Below are 22,655 nucleotides of genomic sequence, written 5' to 3' on the forward strand. Positions count from 1 at the left end.
TCAAATAGAATAGCTTGCACTCTCTGTGGGCCTGAGTCCCACAGAAACCTGTGAGATCAGCTAAGTCGTCATGTAGAAGGGCATAACACTGCACGCTTCAATGACCTGACTGGACAGCCCTTCAAGAAGAGTGGAATGCTATAACTTGGCAGACTGTAGGTCGACTTGAAAACAGCATTAATTGATGCTCAAGCACAGCGAGTTTTTGTTTTGGTATTCTCACAATTGTTGTTAGCTTTTGTTTCATTAAATTGTATGAGATAAAAAAATCATAATCCAGATATAATTATAGCATTAACCTTTTTACATTTCTTTTATAAATTTCACCTGAAACAGCACAGATCTTTGCACATTTACTCCTCGGGCAGGTGTGTCGGATGAAGAGAAAAGAGCCCAAATTTAACAGAAGAAAACAAAAAATCCAACACACTGGCCAACTTCCAGAGAGAAAAAAACTTTAATAATGCAATGTTTCGGTCATAGACCTTTGTTATTAATTTCACCTGAAAGTCAAATACCCCTCAACTTTTAGAGTAGTTTTCAGGGTTTTGAACTAAACCCGCTGCCATCCAAACGAAGCAACTTACAGAAAACAACAGCCTAAAAAAACAAGAAGATGCCAAACTACGCACCACTGTGGGCATGGCTCTGAAGTAGAAAAGTCTGGGTGCATATAGCACTTCATCTCAAAAATATGACAAAGACTCTGAACTGCTGAGCAGCTAGAATATTATCCCATCAGGCAAGAATGGGACATTTTTTTTTCAAAACTGGTCTAAGTTGTTACTGTGTTGATGAATAAAGTGGCGATACACCTCAGTGGTAAACATGCCACTGTTCCATATATTCCAACTCCACTGCCTGGAAACACAAGTAGACAGAGGACACATGCAGTCAAGTAAAAAAGAAAACAATTTTTTTATTATTATATCTAGAATAACAGGCTTGTTTGGAAGGATGAGGGGAGTAGTAATTGGAGAAGTGAAAGCAGCCAAACAAAAGGGTGGAGTTGAAAAGACCCAAGGTTGGAGCATAAATTTTTATTTCCGTAGTTAGGCCAGAGCCCCCATTGGATCCCAAGCAGGAAGAACAACTGGCTCCTGTTCCATCACTTTAAGGACTTCGGAGGATAGGAATCTTTTGTCTACCACCACTTCGTACACATACTCGGAGAACCAGTCGTCCGTCATTATCAGGTAACCTATGGAGACAGAGCAGACAAGCAAATGAAGGTATACCGTGATTAAAGATCATTTGCACACAGTCATAAATCAGAAGATGAAAACCAAAACCAAACTTGGACCCCAGGTCGTAGCTACGCTGTGCAGAGGGTACTGCAGAATACTGCTGCCGATACTGTTTTTGGTTCAGGAAGCCTCTGACTCTGGATGACTCCTTTCCTGGTCATCTTTATGGCATTATATGCATTTCTGTTGTAAAATATTGTTCAATAATGGTGATAAGGGTATGGTACCGCAGTGTGTTTCAGGACTACTTTCACACAGATATGGTTCTCAACAAAACCTGAAGAAGGGGACTTATGGGAATTGGTAGCATTATCTTTCAAGGCTTCTTCAATCCCCAGGGCAACTGTCTCTGTACATTGCTGCATTCATCTTTCCCTCAGGCCTGACTCGTCTCCCAGTTCCTTTTACTGAAAAACATCCCCACAGCATGATGCTGCCACCACCATGCTTCACTGTTGGGATGGTATTGACCAGGTGATGAGCAGTGACTGGTTTCCTCCACACGTGACGCCTGTCATTCACACCAAAGTCTGAGAGTCCTTTAGGGTGCTTTTGACAATCTCCAGGTGCGCTTCCATGTACTTTTTTATTAAGGAGTGTACAGATGATGAAACCACTAGGCTCATTGGGACCTTCAAAGTAGCAGAAATGTTTCTGGACCCTTCCCCAGATTTGTGCCTCGATACAATCCATTCTCAGAGGTCTACAGACAGTTCCTTTGACTTCATGCTTGGTTTGTGCTCTAAATGCACTGTCACCTGTGGGACCTTCTATAGACAGGTGTGTGCCTTTCAAAATCAAGCCGAATGTACTGAATCAACAGATGGACCGCACTTGAGCTGTAGAAACATCTCGAGGAGGATCAGTGGAAACGGGTTGCACCTGAGCTCAAATTTGAGCTTTGTAGCAAAAGCTATGAATTCTTATAAACATTGGATTTCTTTGCAATTTTTTTTGTCATATTGTCACCATGGGTGTTGAGTGCAAAATTTTGAGGGCTAAAATCAAGTTATTCCATGTTTAAATGAGGTTGCATCATAACAAAATGTGGAAAAGGTGAAGTGCAGCAAATACTTTTAAGATGCACAGTACAATGGATGACTTTTAATTTCAACTATGAACATCTTTTGGAATAAATGAATATTTTAGGATGAAAATGATAGGTTTAAAGACTCACAAGAAAAAAAAGATATGTCTGAGTTTACAGAGATTCTTAATGACAATCATTGCAAGGTTCAATATAGCAAACTTTTTTGCACATTTCCACCGTTTGTTTTAACTTTTATGTTGTACTATATAAATGAAAAATTAAATCAATTACTGGTGCAAATAAACTGTTATACCTGTGCCTTGTATCATAAAAATAGACTGAAGTATGGATAAAGACAGGAACCCACCCCGTCCTGGGTTATGCCTACCCACCCTGCAGAGCTGAATGTGTTCAACTAATCTGCCATCACATGTGGTAAGGTCTGACATAACCAAACAATGACTGCTTTTTTCTGAAGCTTTGTGTATGTAGTCATACAACCACAATGGAGCTCAATCTGGTTAAAAAAGCGTATCCTCATGGCCCGTTTTGGGACAGACCGTACTGAACCCCTTACATTATACAAGAATACTACTCCCAATGTAGTAATACTACATGAACAATACCTTTGTGTGAGTCTGGGATAAAGTATTCCAACAAAATATCATGGCCAAGGAATCACGTGAAACCACAGCAGCTCATACCACGCTAATAGAAAAAGAAACACACAATGGAAGCTGGATAAAAACGTACAACCACAACCAAGAGTGAATAAACTTTTTTTACTGCATAATCTAACTTCACTCTTTTTCTTCCTCTTAAAGTCTTCTCTCCCTTTTCATGCTTTCAGAGTTAAGTAAATGAAAGCACTACTCCTACTACCAGGTTGATTGCGCAAAGACGTCAGGGTAACCACAAGAACGTGTCACAATTCAAAACAATGTGCCAGGGGTGGTGTGCCTATTGTGAATATGACATCTTCCAAGAACGCAAATCTTACATGACGCAGTGCCTGATTCTCACTGTGTCTGTGTGTTTATGTAAGGTTTCCAGGAACTGGCGTGTTGGGTGGCATGTTTTGTGAGAATGTGTGTGAATGAATGTTGGGTTTCATTATTTGTTTTTAGGGATAGGCTTACTGTCCCATCCTCAGAACAGATGGATGTAGTGTAGGCTAGAGGAAGGTCTGGCAGCCCTCTTGTCTCCCAGCCTTAGCAGCAATCCTTAACATGGGTCTATAACTTGAAAACATGGATCCCAATGTTTTGAGGAATTTTGCAATCACAGCATTTTAACAGGAGATATATTTAACATCTGTTAACAGGTTTAAATTCTAGATTTTGGCATTCAGTAAGACTTTCTAAGCCCATATTATCAATATAAAGTGAGTAAAACCAGTGTCTTGATTTTGAAAATCACTTGATTGCAATAACATGTACTTAATGAGCATAGCTTCATTATTGCTGTGAATGCATTGCTGCATTCATAACATATGTTCTTTGGGGCCCAAATTCTTTCATCCTCTTTGTTTTTACTTCTTCTTCCACCCATATTTTTTGGGAGCGCTACTCCTTCAACAAACTACTACAGATTTTCACTGTTCAAACTCCAAAAAGTGCGTCTCATTCAGTCGCATTCACGACTGCTGTAACTTTTCACATTGGTTTCACTAATACTTTCAGAGATATTTAGGTTTTTTGCATTTTCGGTCCCAAAGAGACTGAATGCGGAATCTTCCAAATTTTCTCCCTTCAGCACATTTTTCAGCCTGCTTCAGATGGGGGCGCGCACAGACGCAGCTGCTTGCAGCTCCGTGCTTTTCCTTCTTTTTTTGTGTGTTTCATATATCAAAACTCATCTACAGCTGCCAGGAGCTACTGGACATTGGATTTAATTCAAAACTGACAATAACAGCAGAGTCAAGCTGTTTTTACAACATTCCAAACGACATAGAGAGACCACCAGGTGCTTTGTGGATTGTTGTCGGCCCCGGCAGGCAGCGAAGAGAGAGGAAGCAGAAGCGAGGCTGCCAATCCGGTTTGCTAGCTAGACTGAGGAGAAGCCCACACAAGCCTCCCCTTCTGAGCATGTTTCTGACCAATGCACGATATTTAATCCACAAAATGGACGAGTTAGAACTGCCCATCGAAGGAAATCAATATGTGAGAGACTGCTTTGTTTCAATCATATCAGAAACCTGGCTTCACCCGCTGATTCCCGATGCTGCTGTACAGCTAGCAGGCCGCTCCATACACCGATGGGACTGAAACAGTGACTCCGGTAAGAGGAGAGGAGGTGGCCTGTGTATTTACGTACACAATGACTGGTCTACTAATAACATAATTATGCACACATATTGCTCACCGGACATAGATTTTATTTCTGTTAAAGCCTGTCCGTTTTTTCTGCCCAGGGAGCTAACAGCTGTGCTAATCACGGCTGTTTACATACCACTAGCTAACACTAGCATAGCTCTCGCGCTATTAGCAGACACATTAAATAAACTACTGCAGTCTCACCCCGACGGTGTACACATTGTTGCAGGAGACTTTAACCAGGCAGGTATCAGCCCAATTCCAATCTTGGTCCACACCTGGGCTTGAACCAGCGATCCTCCAAACCCTAAGCCAAGTCCCTACAGACTGAACTACTGCCACCCCAAATTCAGTATGGGGAATGTAACAGTGGATAAACGCATCAGAGTGTTCCCAAATCAGAAGCCCTGGATGAACAACCAGGTCAAGACACTTCTCAAAGACCATGACACCGCCTTCATGTCTGGAAACAAAGAACTGTACAGTGCTGCCAGAGCTGACCTAAAGAGAGGAATCAGGAAAGCGAAAGCAGAGCACAGACAAAGGATTGAAAGCCATCTCTCTGACAACAACTCTGCGCCGAACAACTCTCACAAGTATTCACCAAAATCTTCAGCCTCTCCCTGACACAGTCCACCATCCCAGCTTGCCTGAAGTCTGCCACCATCATCCCGGTGCCAAAGAAATCTGCCACCGTCAGCCACACAAAGCTTTGATAACAAAGCTTTGTTATCAAAGCTTTGTGAGCACTGAATCACAAAATGGCAAACTTTCAGGAAAAGTACAAAAAAAATCACCCCATGTACTTTAATATCAATCCCTGAGGGGTTTTCTCAGAGGTCGGTGGAGGATCACTCATTTGTTTTGCTGTCATGGCCACATTTCTGGGTCTACCAACATGAAACTAAAATGGACAGCTTCCTCAGGATCTCAGGACTCTCACTGTTGGGTCATTTTTCTGATTGCTTCTGCTATTTTGTTAGAATTAGAGGCACTTTAAGACCATGATTTCAGTGGGAATGTGTTGGGAATCAACAGACTCCAGTTGGTTAACAATGATCACCATGGCAACATCAGGCTTCAGACAAGCCTCAGCTGATAGGCTTACACTTTGACTGTATTTTAGAGATAAGACTTCCATTCCCCTTCAGTTAGGTCATTATTTCCATAAATGTTCTTTAAATTTTAAATCATTCCTTTAATTTTTGAATAGATGCAGCCATTTAAACATTAAATTCATCTATTCATTCCATTGATTCACCCATTTGTTTCCTTTCATCCAAGAGTTCATAGCAGGCTAATTCAGCATCCTGCATTAGCAATTGAGGGCAAGCTTCTCAGGACTTCTTTCAACCATTTTCAGACATATCTTCAGTCATTCATCTTCAGCATTCTCAATCAGCAGTTCAGTGCAAGCTGCTTCAGCATTCTGCATTCACGGTGCAATTTCTTCAGAAACTGCTTTTCCAGTTCAACTTGATGTTATTACACACAGCAGGCTGCTTTTCACTGCTTGATAACCTGGTACATCATCTAAAAAGGTAGCATGAGTTGGTTTGTTTTTCAGGTTATCAGAGTTATACATTTCTTAAGAAATGCTTGAAGTATGTTAAAGTAAGGGCTTTCCAGATTCTGTTTTTTGGAATTCCCCACCAGTCACTTTGTGGGCTCATGCAAGTATTATAACATCACTAGCTGCAGGGGTTCAACAGCAAGCCTTGAGTGAGTCAAACCTGAAAGAAAGCTTTGTTGATAAAGGTTGATAAAATCACCCCTAACAGAAACCAACTGCACCTTCTGACAGAATAGTGAGGCAAAACTTTGATTCTCATGACATGTTTTTTCAATCCATCATGGCCATGTTGTCCTTCTTTGAGGATGTCCAGTAACATCTGATAGTAAACTACTCTGTGCCTTCTGTTGCTGGTATTCTCCTCTGGAGCCACCTTCCTTCTCTTGCTCAGTAAAATAGTAAATGATGTGTGATCTACTCCCTGACTGAATACAGCTGAATGCAGCTCTTGGCTGTGTTGTAGAGTGATTGGTTTAGCTAAAGCATTTTTTAAAGTTATGTCCTTAAAACTGGAGACAGACCCAGGGCTGGGCGATATGGCCTAAAAATAAACTCTCTGATTTTTTCACAAAAATTCGATTTAGGATTTTCGGACGATTTATGTTTCCTTTTAAAGAAAAAAAGTACAAATGACAGAGATAACTCAAAACCAGTTTTGTTTTAATTTTTTCAAAAACTTAAAGTAACCTCTATTTGACTCTTGTAATTGAATTTTCAGCTTTTCTTCTGTTTCAGTAACTTCACTTAATAGTTTTAAAGGAGGCACATTCACATTGAGAGCTGCACCATTTTGTACATTTTGAATTTAAAAATACTGCTAGGAAAAGCTTGTACAGTACTGTTTCAGTGCACTACAGCAATGTCCAGTTAAATTCTACTTTTAAATGATTTTAAAAAAAACAAAACACTTTGTTTCTGTCTAGTTTTATTTTTTAAGGCAGTAGCCTGTTTATCCTTTAATTTAAATACAAACAAATGCTATTTATTCAAGTGTGGGCTCACAAATTTCATGCCTTCCTGCACAAGTCCGTGCCCTGGTCAGGGCACTCCAGTCTAAAAAGTCTTGTCCGCCCTTTCTTGTCAAAGCGCACCTCGATGCTGGTTCGTTATGTTGCTCTGCTCGTCAGCGGATGGATTACTGCTGAATGGAGGATTTAGTTGGCGGAGCAGAGGGAGTTGCAGGGAAAGACAGGACTCAGCTTTACCCAGGTAAAAGTCAAACAACTTTTCAGTCATGTCTGTCCACGCAGCGCACCGCTCTGTTCGATCGCCCATTGTCATCCCGTCTCCCACCCTGCAGTCTACTTCAACAAATCATGATTCATCCAAACCACCATAAGAGGGGATTTACTTCGGTAGAGTGAGGATGTCCTGAGAAAAACTAAAGTACATTTCTTTCCTTATTCAAATTTAGAAATGATCAGAGAAGAACTTAGAAGAGCAGCAGGTTTTACGCGCGGCAATCACATCATTAATAATCTGCAGGTGGACCTAAAAGGGTCCCTTGCTTTGTAAATGTATTTTAGTCAAAGATCTAATCAAACTCCTGAAAGGTGACAGATAGAAAACAGAGTAATGGAGGAAAGGGATTTGAACGTCTTCTGACGGGAGGTCTAGTTTAACCTCTTTGGGCTGTTGATATGGACTATCAGGAACATGTGTCCGTCAAGGTGCTGGGTCTCCAAGATGCACAAGAACATTTTTATGACATTTCGGTTTCTGTTGCTTTGTTGAGGATACTGTTAAATCACGCTGCACACACGAGGAGTCACGCTTTCTGCGGTATAAAAGGTGTGAAATAGTGGGGAGAAAAATTTGAATTTTTCATTTTTTAAATCTTCCACAAGCAATAATTCGAATTAATCGATATAATCGATATGTTGCCCAGGTTTAGACAGACCGATGTTTTTTTTTATGGCTGTTACTGATTCTCAGTAGTCAAAGAAGCCAATAACCAATATTTTTGGGGCTGATATTCATTTGCAGTCAAAGTGAAAATATTGTTGTCAAAATTTGGAATAATACAAACTCCAACAAATAGCTCCCTAAAGTTTTCTACAGTTTTCCCCAAAAAGGCTCTACGTGTCATCAGTTAGATCAGAATAGCGACAGAATAGCGACTGCAGACAGAGAGAAGCAGCTGGTTTAAAACCAAAATAACAGTCTTAAAGTTAATTTCTTATCGACTGCCAGATTTTAAAAAAAGGCAGATGCCAATAATAGGTCTATCCATACTTAAAACTAATATTTCTGTGGTTTCTAAATGTAAATGCACATCCACATACAGTGGTGGCCAAAATTATTAAACGTCTTATGAACTGGGTAGGTATCAGGGACACTGCACTTAGCTGGTTTCAGTCATATCTTTTAGAGCAAACCTTTGCGGTCACCATAGGCAATCACAGCTTCTCTACTTCTGCCGTTGCCTGTGGTGTACAGCAAGGTTCAGTTTTAGGTCCAATTTCATTTTCTATTTATATACTGCTCTTTGGCCAATTAATTCAGCTCCACCAGGTCTCCTTTCACTGCTACGCAAACAACACACAGATATACCTTCCTCTGAGACCTGAGGACACACAGGGCCTAGCTGCTGTCATGAACTGTCTCAGTGATATCAACTGTTGGATGGCAGAAAATTTCCTTCAATTAAACAACTCAAAATCTGAAATAATTCTCTATAACATACCAAATTCCCCCCTGATACAGTCCTCTCTATGTCCACTCTCAGTAAACATCAAACCATCAGCCAGAAATCTAGGAGTCATCTTTGACTCTAAACTCACCTTCTCCACCCACATCAATAAAATCACCCAGTCCTGTTTTTTCCATCTGCACTCCATTTCAAAAATTAAACAAATACTCACCCCTCCAGATCTTGAAAAAATAATTCATGCATTCATATTCTCAAGACTGGACTATTGTAACTTCCCCCTCCCTGGTTTAAATAAAAAAAATCTCTCTCTCGCCTCCAACTAGTACAGAATGCAGCAGCCAAGGTTTTAACTGGTTTTAATAGACAGCATCACATCACTCCAGTTTTAGCCACCCTCCACTGGCTTCCTGTCAGTTTTAGAATTGATTTTAAGATTTTATTGATCACTTTTAAAGCTCTCACGGGACTTGCCCCTACCTAGATTTCTGAGCTTTTAATTAAATATGAGCCAGCTCGCAGCCTCAGATCCTCTGGCGAAGGTCTTCTGGTTGTTCCAAAGTCGAGGCTCAAAACTAAAGGTGACAGAGCTTTCTCTGCCACAGCTCCTCGAATTTGGAACGACCTACCAGAGGAGATAAGGCATGCAGAGTCTGTTGCTTCTTTTAAATCACTTTTAAAAACCCACTTTTATAGGCTGGCTCTTTTGTGATGCCGTCTTTCTTCTTTCATTCTTTCATTTTTTGCTCTCTTATTTTGCCTTTATTGTTTTTTAGCCTTTCTGTATTCTTATTGTTCTTACCTTTTTAAATCCATGCTCTTTTGTTTATATGTATTTATTTATTTATTCCATTTTATTTTAGCATTATTGTAAATACCTTCTACTATTCCTGATTTTACCTGACTTATGTTTCACGCTTGTTTCACTTTTAACCTTTTCACTTATACCCTTTAGGCCTTAAATTGTTTTACTTTTGTTCATATCTTTGCTGAATTATAATTATTCTTTTATTATTTTGCTCACATTTATTTTAAAATTGTATATATTTATATTTGATGTCCTGATTTTGTCTGTAACTATCTTTTATTGCCCTTTGCATTGCCATTTTCTTCTTTCTCTCACTGAGTTTTATGTTTTTAGCTTTTATTTCTGTCCTCATGGTCTCATTTTATGTTGTATGGTTCTTGTATTGTCTGGGTCCCTTTGCTTTCTGATATTTTCATAAATGTTGTCTTTCTGCTTAAGTGCCTCTTGGAACTGTGTGTTTTGTTTTGTTTTTGTGTTTCTGTGCTTTGTTGTCATTTGTTAAAGCACTTTGTAAACTTTGTTTTTAAAAGGTACTATATTATAAATAAACTTATTATTATCATTATTATTATAAGACTTGGCACATTTAAGAATTTTCAGTTGTTTTATTAAATTGGCCATTAAAATATCCACATATTAAATCCACATAAAAAAATGACTTTCATTATAATATCTTCAAAGTCATCATGACGCTGTGATGCCCTGTATCATATAGACATTTATGTCATTTTAATTATTAAAAGGAACCCTGAAATTGATGGACCAGCCCCCTCAAGTCCAGACCTAAAACCTATCCAGCAAACTTTGGCGAGTTGGAAGGTTAACAGAAGAGATCTATTGCACAGTCAGAGGAAAACCTTTGGCTTGAGTTGCAGAAAGCATGGAACCACATTAGTGTTGAAGTTCTCAAAAAAAGAAAATGTTGACACTAGTCAGGGAAACGTGCAGCTGTACCTGCTGCAAAAAACAGTCAAACCAAATTATAAAGTTAAATCAATGTTTTTATAAATAAAAACAGTCAATTTCACATCATTTTTGATCATGTTTTGGATGCAAAAAAAGGTCCATACTTTCAGGTTGCTTTGTTCTATCAATTTTGGCCACCACCATGTTTGGCCATGTTTTAGCTACACTGAAACCACAGACCATGGACATGACTAAAAGACAAAGTTCAATCAAATGTTACCTTTGTTCCCACGATCATCTCCCCAGGAGTTTTCCACCCTCCACTTCTCGTAGCCGTTTTTCTCATCCTGAAGGAGGGAAACACAGAAAATGATCAGGAGATAAGAGTGAGAAACAGAGAACAGAGGAACGGAGAGTGTCCCAGCAGCTGGGGTTACTTATACAGCGAGAAATTGACATCATTTGAAAAACTGAAGCTGATTATAGTATCATTATCATTGACCTCCACTGCATAAACATGTAGCAAGGCTTTGATATATTACACCCCAGAAAGCTCTAAATGTGTGTATCCTTGTTGGTTTGCTTATACATGAGCTGTGTGTTCAAACAAGATAACTGAGCTGTACCACATCTGAACTGTGTGCTTGTGTGGAGGTACCTTGTCTGTGACTGCAGTGAGGATCATGGCGTGGGTCATGAGGGAGTCTCCGTAGATCAGCCGCTCTGCCTTGGAGAGGTTCTTCACAGAAATCCCAAACACAAGCTCATGGTTGAACCTGCACATAAACACACAAAATAATCACAGTGAATACATTCCAAGTCTATGTTAAACTGGATTTAAACACTGGAAAATTCAGACAAAGGCCAGGTTTTGATACCTTCATGGAATTACTCCCCATACCACATCTCCACATGTCGCATAGATCATACAGTGTTTGTAAGACATACTTTTTAAAACCTTTTTGTCATCTAAAAGTGAGCTGCATCTTGCATAACAGTGTGACTAATATATAAATGCAAAGAGTTGATTTAAAGGAACATGTTTTTGGGACTTTTTTGCTGATATATAAAATAACTGAGAAGAGAAGGAAGTAGAGAGTAGGGCACAACATGCAGTGAAATGTCTGTAAATATAAGACTGCATTATGCATTTAACTCTTTCCAGTAATGATCTGTCGGCACCAGAAAGGAGCTGCCTGGAGGATGGGCCTCCAGAGAGACTTCCAGACTCACGGCACCATTCTGGTTTGGTTAAGTGTGCAAATTAATGCCTGGCGCCAGCAACTCAGACACAGATGTTTCTGCACCTGCAGGACAAAGATAAGCAACTTCTCCCATACAGAGAGATTGACTAATTATAAGGGAAGATAAAGTCTGGTCCTGCAAAGTTACATTACTGGCACACAACTAATAGGCCAGTTCCTGAGCTGGCTGGGAGGTAAAATCATGATAAATGAAAAAATAATAATTTCCATATCTTATTTATTTTTTCTTTGAGTTCTTTTACATTACTCAAAAATGACAAGTCCAAGCTCACAGGCAAAATTTCTCTTAATACTTTAATAACAGTTGTTGCTTTTCAGTTGCACGCTAGAATTGAAACAGGAGTTGGCAGAGACCTAAGACATTGTTCAAAAGTTAATCAATCTCGTATGTCAACATTTTGACTTACAACAAAAATTACTTTGGTTTTTAACGGTAGAGTCTTCAGGATTTTCCATTAAATATAAAATGTCAACTTTTACAGGAATAATCCTGCTGAATTATCTCCTCTGAACCTCTATAGATGTGTGTCAGTGTCTGTGTCTGTCTCAGCCCCCTCCTCTACCTGTATGTTGATGTTTTGGTTATATTAGGATGTTTCTGGGCAGAGTGTAAGCGTAGTTACATCAGCCACAGCGTGCCCAGTGTGCATGTGACTTTAGGCGTCCATGATAGTGAGTGGAAAAAGGCATCCTGAGCAGCTACGATAGTGGACATAGCATGGAGGAAGAAAAACACAACCAGAGTAAAACAAAACTCCAAACAGATAAAGCTTTTCTTTAATGAGGGTGAAGCTTGGCTCCACTTTCACTAGCTTTCAGGAACTTGGAGAGCAGCACGGGAGGAAGAGCGATGCAAGTTTGCTTTCTGCTAACCAGGTATGGGTCAAATACCTGTGATTAGCCTGTAACATATGCTATATACATATGTGTAAAGTATGCTAAGTCAGGTGCACGGCTCTCCAGTCTCTCCCACGTGGAAACTTGATGCTACAGGTGGTTGCTGGGCAAGTGAGTGTGTTCACAGAGTCACGGTCAGAGATGTGTGCTGACACTGGCACTGATCCAAGGGAGAGGAGCCCAACCTTTCCGTTACCTGTTAGTAATGGAAATTCCTGAGACCCTACCTTCGGTACACTTTTGCATTCAACTATATGCTTTTCCCCACCAACAGATTTGGAATTACAGGCCTATGTATGGAAAATCCCAAACCATCAAAATGATCCCTTACAGTTTACACTTTATTTGGGAGTTTGGGATTCTTATCCCCACTAGGATACAAGCATTTCAAAAAGGACACAACAAACACCAGATGTGTTGAAATGATACTCACACATTCAAGTCATTAATGCCCAGCTTGCCATGGAAATGTTTTCCGACATCACAACCAAACCAGACTGCCTAAGGAAAAACACCAGGCATGTAAGATTTATTAGGTCCAAACAGCAGGCGCTGTCAAATTTTATCTGTACAGTTGTCTGTTTTCACAAACCTACCTCCCCCTCCTTGATGGAATCAGCCGCAGCCTTTTTCAGCAGCTGGATGGGCTGATTGTTGTACAGAGTCCTGCGGCCCTCAACCATGTTACCTAGAAACTCCACGCTGTACAGCTTCCCATAAGGGTTTTGGGGTCTGGGATCATTGACAAGGCAGACCTGAGGAAAGAGAGGAACAATATAATTATAACAAAGGATTTAAATTCCTACAAGTGTAATGTCCAATGTAATGGCTCTCATACTTTGTCCTGAATGTTGTATAAGGGCTTGACATGGTCTCTGTAAAACTCCTGAGGGGTGAGGGGTCCTACGCGGTGGAAGTTCTTGTCCTTGTCTCTGTACTCCCAGCAGATCGTCTCAGGGGGACTTCCAAGACAAACACTGGCCACTCGAAACACCTGCACATCAAGGTTACAACATCAACATTTTTAACAGATGTACTGTGAAAAAAAAGCTCTTTACTTTGGGTTAAACTCATATTTAACAAGTGAAGATGGTTATCAATTTGATCAGAGGCACAGAAAGGCTCTAAACAAAGGTGAATAGAAAAAAAACCTGAGGTAAATGCACCAGGGGTGTGGTGGTCAGACTTTTACAACAGACGAGGGCCATGGTGTTATTTTTCCATTTACACAGTCAAATCCCAACACTGGCACTTGCTTTGAATCCTTTTTTTTTTACTGCAGTCTAGGGCATATATGCTTATACCTGATGAGAGAAGGCACTGTTGTGTCTTAAGGCCCTCATTGTGTTCTCATCCCAGAAATCTAGCCCAATGTTTGTCCTTGAATCAACTCATCAGTCAGCATCTGCACCTCTGTCAACACCCCCACCTCAGCCTGATTTCCCCCTCTTTCACATCTGCAAAGCAATCTAACATCTACATTTTTAATATCCTTTCATCTCCCCATTTACCTACCCCAGCCTTCCCCCTTCTCCACGTCTCCTGTGGCACGAAAGTTCAGAGCGTGTTTCTGGAGGCAAACTGTGATTGTTTGGACTGCCTGTCTTTCAGGCCCCTTTAACTTATGATAAAGTCATCTCAGGAATTTTCCACTTTTGCTTTTTGACTCAAGACAGCTGGATCTGGTTGATGCTTTTATTTTCAGAAAGGAGCTCAGAAATTGAGATGTGGCTCAACTTCTTTTAAGTGGCCGTTAAAAATTTGTTGGAAAAGCAAGTGATGTAGGCTACTGATTTTAAAAAACAGCCTGATGTGCATGTATCATAAGCTACAATAAAGAACTCCAGTGAGTAATGACTTAGCAATGAGGATTTATGGTGAATCATCACAACTTTGGATGTCACTCAAGCTGAGGTTACAGATAGTGAAAGTTGCATTATGTTGACTGAAGCTACTGATATCAGGACAAAAACAAAGTTTTCAAAGTAGAGCTGAAACGATTCCTCGGATAATTAGAGGTACTCGATTACAAAAAATGCTTAAGGAATTTCCTCCATCTCAAGGAATCGTTAGATTTTAAAAAAGATCAAAGAGTGGTATTTCAATTCGATCTGACGCTATATTTAGAGTTTTCAGACCCTTCAAGCCACCTTTTTTTTTTTTTTTTGAAAATAGCGACTGACAAATCTAGCTTCTTTTCTGGAGTTTGGAGACTGATATGAAAGCATATATTGAGCTGCATCAGCTGCTTGTCAACGAGCCGCACGTGCTGAGCCCCTCCCCTACCCAAAATTTTTCACACATCACAGACAGATGTATCACTCGCAGCAGTCTCTCATCGCTGTCACACTGGTTATCTGAACTGTTTTCATGCACTCTTCAAAGTCCATTTTGCTCCAACACGTTCACAGACACACAAACACATGTGCGCATTTACACACGCAGACAAGCTCATTCCCTAAAGAGGACAAATAAACCACACCACCACAAGAAACATCTCCCAATGCTTTCTCCGTGAAGATCCCACTCTCGTTCTACTGCGCCCCCCCCCCCCCCCCCCGCTGCTGATAACGTCGCTGCTCCACCAAACTGTTCACCCAGGAGGAACACTGATGTGATACACGCTTTCTGTCCCTCATACATTATTATTCCTCTCTCCTTCAGTGTCCACAACCGTGACATACAAATGACTTGTTATGCAAATTAGTTGATTACTGATTTAGTGTTGTTGATAATCTACATAACACAGCACTGAAGAGTGGAGAAGCTGAAAACAAAAACACAATAGAGTTAACTGGGCAGGTGTCAAATTCAGCTCACAGGTCAATGATAATAGATAGGTGATAGGTCAATGATGAGGGATAAAATATCAAGTAGAAATGGAGCCCTATGTGCATTTTAGTCTGAACCATAGACTTTTAAAAGAACGGACTTCTGCTTGCTCGGCTTGAAGTGAGGTCTCCACAAAAACTGCTTTTTTGTATTCCAATTTGCCTGATCTCAAAACTTTTCTCCTGGGGTGCATGGACTTCAAGTGGATGCTCCTTTTGGTGTAATCAAGCTCATCAAGCGAAAGAGCGGCAGAGGAGATCGGCATCAGGTTACGTGTCTTTGGCTCAGGTCATGTTCCCACGTAGCAGGGTACGTGGAAAACCGCATATACTTTTATACATTTAGGCCTGTAGACCAGACGAAACCGCAGTTTTACATAGCTGAAAATAATTTTTTTGTTTAACTCCAGCCAAAGTGAAGATTTTGGAAAATTCCGGTTTCATGGGTTTATGTTTGAAAATACCCGGCTTCATGTACAAGGCCTCAGACAGCTGACTTCTGCCGTCTGTTTTGGTTTTATGGAGGCCGAAGCCCCGTTCTGCTGCTAAACTACAGACTGGAATGACCACTTCTGCTTCAGCATTTTAAAGTCTAGAAACATGCCCGCTCGCCACACACTGGACAGGGGGTGAACTGCAGGCATTGTATGTCATTAATGAATAGTTGTGTGACAGTGAAAGCAATGGACTGAATTGCTCTTGGTGTTCCTAATCCGTCAAAATGACAAACAACCTTCAGATTTTTCTGTCATTGCTCCAAAATTCGGTCTAAGACGGAGAATAATCGGTTAATGTGACCTCTAATGGTGGGCCAGTCTTTTGCTGTACTATCAGTATGGTCCACAGGACTGAATGACAGTAAACACGCCTTATACCATTTTAATTCTAAAATAAAGACTGGGTTAATACCAAATAAATTAAATGTCCAACTTCATTAGCCTGTTACGAGGTTGTTACTGTTACGTACATGGAGGAAATAAAGTGTTTTCAATAACAGTTATTTGCACAAGGATTTTAACTTCAAGCATAACAAAATCTGAATCAAAATCTGCTCATAGCAAACTTTGATATGCATGTCTCATTTGTTCTCTGTGGTCAATTTATAACTCGTTTCCAAAAACTGGACTTGTGAGTGTAAGCAAATGACACCATACAAACAGTTTGGATAAAAATGAGCAAGGTTTTGATTAAACTTCCATGTTTTGTAAACACGCAACACATGTGGTCATTGTTAGATTTTAACAGAAGAGGAAAAAAAAGCCAGAATGTGAGTGGACATCCCTGACCGGCAAAGCTACCGCACGACCCCTCGAGACAACGTATCTACAGGAATTCAGCAAACAGCAAAGTGAGCTCATAGCACAGCAGTCTTCGTGATTTTGATGGCTGTCTCATAAACTAATGTCCACAGAACCCCTCTCTTTGCATTCAGAGCCAAGACCAGAACCACACATGGTGTTTCTGATTCCATGACGCAATGGAGCATGGAAGGGATACCATCTGTGTGCACTCATGTGTTTGAAGAACAGTATGGCCCTGTACACTCCTGTGTCTGAAGATTTGTATGACCATGAACAGTCAGTGTGTATGTTTCCCCAAGTGAAAGTTGAGAAATAAGGACAAATACTGGATATGTATCGAAGAAAAAGACTGATACTGAAATGAAAACAATTCTTCTCTGCATGAATAATGCAGTGTGTGGATTCATCATCCTGAAAGCTTCTATCTAAATACTTTAACAGTGTCTGACACATGCCTGCAGGTTTTAATAAAATGTAAATTTAAAAAACAATGTTAAAACATTTCTGACCCATGTGAATTTGGAGAATTAAACCCAAACATAGGTTCACTATAAGCAGAGTGAGTGAAAGCGGAGATGTTGACCCCGGTTGCCTGTCATGAGAGTGTGAGGGGGTCTGACATGATGAAGTGCAGGCTATAATCACATCTGCCAGGTAAGGAGAATGGACAGCATCACATCCATACATGTCAAAGTAGGACTGACACTTTGATATTGAAAAACACTTGAGCGCATCAAGATGAAATGAATGTAAACATGCAAGAAAAACAATGTTTCCTGATGTTAAGGATACATAAAAGCCCACAAAACCCAACCAGAACACAACTCGCACTATAAAATTAACATTTTCTATTGACAGCACCTTTGTAAAAAGTGAGATAATGCAAAGTTTGTGGGTTATTATAACAAAGAGACCCCTATAAGGTAAAGCAATTCTTCATCCTCTAGTCAGGGTCATGAGCTCAGCCTGTCAAGGGTTTCAATTAGGGGTGCTGAAAAAAAAAGATTATCAATTGACTGAGATTATGTCACGGGAGAGAATGAACTGATCATTGAATTTTCAAAAATTGATTCTTTTTCATCATTTTATTTTTTTTAAATGTTATCCCTGGTCAATGGGAGTTAAACGCTATGTATGTGCCCAGTGCAATGGCTAGAGCAAGTGACCGGTGCATGCAACTGGGCATGAAAATTGACGAAGAACAACCAGAAATCAACCAATCCACTGAGCCCGATCCAGGCTAAAAGTGAGCATGTCGATTCATTTTGGATTTCATGGATCGAAACATGTGGAAAAGAAAACACGCCATTTGTGGGCTGCGGGCAGTGTATCAGCACAACAGAGCGTACTCACACACAGTATATGGGGTTCAATGTTTCCCTTGGGTTTACAGCCTTAGGGAGGCGGGGACGGCAGGAAAGCGTTTCTTGTGGTGGTTTTGACATTGCTTTTCCCGACTCTCTGTCCCCTATACAGAGTGTGCTGCTCTTCAGTGTGTGTGGGCACATGTTTGTGTGTCTGTGAAGGCATCCGGGCGTGAAGGAACTCTGCTGTGCACAATACAGAGAGCAGAGGAGAGTTTTGACCACGCTACCATGTAGCAACAGAAGTAACAACCCATTATGTCACAGGAGAACCACCAAACGCCATGGGAACATCCTCTAAAGCGCCCTTCACACCGCCACGCGGTAACCGTCCCCAAAACTGCTTCTCTGCCGGCAGAGACCCCTAAAATGCAGAGCATTTTTCAAAGCGGGCGGCTGCCGCCAGAAAGTTCAACACGCTGGACTCCGGGCGGCAGGGGAAAATCTATGCGCGTGCACGTGGGCGGCAACTGCTTCTGGGTCCTACCACCGCAGCCAAAACCGCCTGCCGTCTGCCGCCCGACCCTCATTAAAATGACTGGAGGCGGCGCGTTGCCGCGCGGTGGTGTGAAGCCCCCTTAACTCTGTCTTCTTCATTCACCATGTACACAATAGGGTTGCACGGTACACCGATACTGAGAAAGTATCGATACTCCCTGTTTTCAAAAATGAAACAATACCACGCGTTTTAAGTATTGATACCCCTAGGCATTTTTTTTGTCTGGATCAGAGACATTCTGGCTCAGGTAACTTGTGAGTCTGCAGCCACCGAGCTGGGTCCTCTCTCTTCTCTGGGGAGTGGGAGACTTGCTCTCTTTCTAAAGTGTGTGTGTTGTTGTGAAGTTCGACAGCGAGCCAGTATTAGTTACGCGTGTCGATGCTTGGTCGTTTTTAGTAGTTGTTAATGTGCATCTTAATCATCCGATCTGATTATCTCACAGTTTGATTTCTTAAGCTGCATGCAAAAGTACAGAAGGAGTTACAGACATGGCTAAAACTTCCAGCGCTCCTGTGAATCGGCCGCAGCTTGTTGAAAAAGCCGGTGCACGGAGCGAAATCTGGCATCACTATGCTTGCGAGCTGACAGTCGGTGCGACTTCGTAAGCTAACACATTTCAAAGCCCGTCTGCAAAGCTTACTACTGACACACACATGGAGGAAACGCTACAAACATGATGAAGCGCCTCACCGTTCAGCATCCTCACCTCCTTAAAGAGCAAGAGTGACAGATTCAAACAAGGTGCCCAAACACAAAGGTCAAACAAGTTTCAGTTACTTTGAGACAAGCAAACTAGTCCACCACTGCTTGTAGTTGATTCGACAAATAATCAGCGTCATACACACATGAGCTGCAGGGAGCACACGCAGCCCTGAGTCACAGAGCTGTGTGGCGTTGACACAGTTCAAATAAGTGACAAGTAGTTTTCTAACTTTAATGATGATAGAAACCTTTAGGAGACACTCAAGTGTTGCATCTGTGAAAGAGCTTAAATAACACCGGTACATTTTTTGTAAGGTATTCATGTTAAAAGTGTGCTTTTTAGTGTCTCAACACACACAGCGTGAGCTAAACTACAGTGTGCTAAGCATGAAAACAACTGATGGCTGTTAAAGTCTGGCAGTGTTATTTTACCTGCTCATTACTGTACAACAATGACTATTTTCTGGTTTTCTATTTCATTGAACTATTTTTGAGAATAATAAATGAGTTCAGGTTCCCTCCAGGAATTGATTCTACATGTAATCTATGAAACTTTGTGTGTGTGTGTGTGTGTGTGTGTGTGTGTGTGTGTGTGTGTATTTGTATATGAAATATTAGCACAATTTACAAATCGCCCTTAGCCCCACAAACACAAAAGGAGATGTCAGAAAACTTACTTGAGGCAGCCTTCCTGCCAAGCTGCTTTTTTGAATTTATTTTCTGATGATTTAGGTTTCGCCATGATATCAATAAAGTATCTGTATCAAATTTTTTTAGGCAGGTACCGTATCGAATCTCAATTTTGATGTTGTGACAACACTAGTACACAACACACACGCCTCCCTCCACAAGTGTCCTGCTGTACTCCTTCACCTCACTTTGTGCATGCATATTACGGAACCACACACACTCAAAACTGAGTAGCAGTATGACGAAAAAAGAAAAAAAAACGAACCAAACGACGTGCACCCTAAACCAAGTCGAGTTAACTGTTTAGATATCAATAACTATTCCATCACTGGAAGCTGGTAAAGCTTATACTTTTTGCCATTCAAGTAATGATGAAGGTGCAAGGCATTACACAGCTGTGAACACATAGTTCCAAAACTGCATTTATGTTCTACGTGGAAAAAAAAAAACTGGACATTTATTTGCAAGTGTTGACATTTTTTTTCCCCCAAGTTAAATGATTCTGAAATTCAATTACACTACAGAAAAAGTACTTTGAGTTGGTACTCGATAAAAGAGAAGTAACTAAGCAAATGATTCTTTTTTTTTGTTTTTTTCGTTCGAAGTCTCTCACCATCTTCTTAGAGTTGTGTTCAGGGCAGCCTCTGACTTTCACATGCTGTATTACATGCATTCAAGTTGTCCACTGTTTAGGATTTGCTGAAAGCCTTGAGAGGCATAGACATTTTTTTTCCAACTATATTTAGCCAGCAAACCGGTCATTTTCTGCAAATGTTCTGAGAAGACATGAAATTCAAAGCAATGTTGATGAAATTCTACCGTCTTTTGCGTCATTTTAAGTAGGGCTGCAACTCACGATTATTTTCTTAATCGACTAATCGGGCGATTATATTAGTGATTACTCTATGAATCGGATTATGACACATTTTTGCACTTTCCTTTGCAATTTGGCTTTTTGCACTTTCCTTTGCAATTTGGCTTTAAATTGTTTTAGGTATTTTCTAAACAGCAATGAAGACAATAAAAAGTATTTTTCCTTTAGTAATATTTTATTACAGATTTTTCTTTCTCTGAAGTAGTGCTGAATCTGCAAATAGAATTGGCCACTGACTCATTTTCTGCAAACAAACTCATTCAATAACAGCAAAATATTCTTTTCTTTTTTTTTTTTTTTCTTCCGTTAACCAAGGACATAACAGTATAACACAAACTAAAAAAGAACAGAAGGGTGCAATTTGTAAACAGTGAACACTGCAGGGAAAGTTTGTGTGCCATTGAGGTAGAAAGGCTAGTAGTAGGCTACATGTTCATCATATCTTATTCAAAGTGAGGAATGTCAGCATCTCAACATGTTCTGGCGCAAACATTCCCTGCTGCAGAAAAGATTTGTTCTGTCGAAGTGGATGTTGCAGGAATGCAGAGAAATGATTTAGCCAACTTTGTCAGTGTGGGAAAACTCTTCTCATTTCCCCCCCACCTGCTGATCTTCAATCCTCACTAATTCAATCTTTTTGTCCTCCTGGCTTTCCTCTTCTTCATCATCCGACTTTTCCGTCTGTCTGTGTCAGAATTATGGAGGTAATCCAGTGCGGATATTTTTGCTTGAACATCTGTGGTTTTCTGCAGTGGAGAATCTCCAGCGCTGTTGCTCTGAGTGCTCTTTACTTCTTTGATGGCAAGGACCTGAAGAGCTCCTTGCACCCTTGTGCATTCTTCTTCAGCTGCCAGAAATGTCATTTTCTTATACCTTGGGTCAAGAGAAGCTGCCAGAAGAATTGGGTCTTTCTCTAGGTCTTGGTGTAAATAGTCCCCCATATTTCAGTTATCCCTTTTTTATGCGCTGGACAGAAAGGCTTTTCCTGAGCTCGTCTCAAAGCAGCTTTTCACTGTGGACAGTTGCAGCTCTTTGACAACCTGTGGGAGACAGGAGACAGTTGCATACTCCGCATCACTGTGGCAAACTGTAGCTGTTTTAAAAGGCTTCAGCCCCTGCACCAGCTCTTCAAGAAGTACCCACTGCTATGGCTTTAGATCCAAGTAGTGTTTGTGCTTTATTTCAGGATCAGAGAGAGTTGCAGTGACTGGCCAATGCTGTTCCAGGAGTCTCTCGATCTTGTAGTAAGTGCTGTTCCACCTTGTGCTCACATTCTGGATCAGCTTGTGATTTTGTGTGTTTATCTGATGCTGTTTTTCCTTCAGTTTTGTGGAGGCCTGCTCACTCTTGTGGAAGTATTCCACTATGCTTCTTGAGGCTCCTAGAGCTCTTAAGACATGTTTCCAGCTTTGTATGCGACACATTCATGTATCATTGAAAAATTGAGAATCTGACAATTACCCTGGCGTTTTCAGTTTTTGGATTGGACAAATGGCTTGTAAATGCCAGTCATTTAAAAATAAGTGGTAATTTGATCCCACTGACGGGTTTGGGATCCAGAGGGTTTTAACTTCAAAATTAGCTGGACTAAGTTAAATGGACTTAATAAGCTTTAACTATTATTTTTACTATTCTGTATCGTTTACACACAAAACAAAATGACTGTGCTGCTTCACTTTCTCAAAGTTTACTTCAGCAAAGTT

General features: G+C 40.6%; 1 protein-coding gene across 1 annotated transcript in view; it reads right to left on the reverse strand.

Moving 5' to 3' along the window:
* Positions 1–894: 894 nt before the first annotated feature.
* The window catches only part of blmh (bleomycin hydrolase), a 38,117-nt gene continuing 16,356 nt past the window's right edge, over positions 895–22,655 (reverse strand). The window contains exons 7-12 of the mRNA XM_074680308.1: positions 13,530–13,685; positions 13,288–13,446; positions 13,125–13,192; positions 11,188–11,305; positions 10,810–10,876; positions 895–1,201 (exon numbers count right to left, since the gene is read on the reverse strand). Of these exons, the coding sequence (XP_074536409.1) occupies positions 1,053–1,201; positions 10,810–10,876; positions 11,188–11,305; positions 13,125–13,192; positions 13,288–13,446; positions 13,530–13,685 (717 nt within the window). The 3' untranslated portion in view covers positions 895–1,052. The remainder of the gene's footprint in view (positions 1,202–10,809; positions 10,877–11,187; positions 11,306–13,124; positions 13,193–13,287; positions 13,447–13,529; positions 13,686–22,655) is intronic.

This window comes from Halichoeres trimaculatus, unplaced genomic scaffold (assembly GCF_033239565.1).
Source record: "Halichoeres trimaculatus isolate MK-OKI-2021-1 unplaced genomic scaffold, fHalTri1.1 fHalTri1_scaffold_9, whole genome shotgun sequence".
Classification (NCBI taxonomy): Eukaryota; Metazoa; Chordata; class Actinopteri; order Labriformes; family Labridae; genus Halichoeres; species Halichoeres trimaculatus.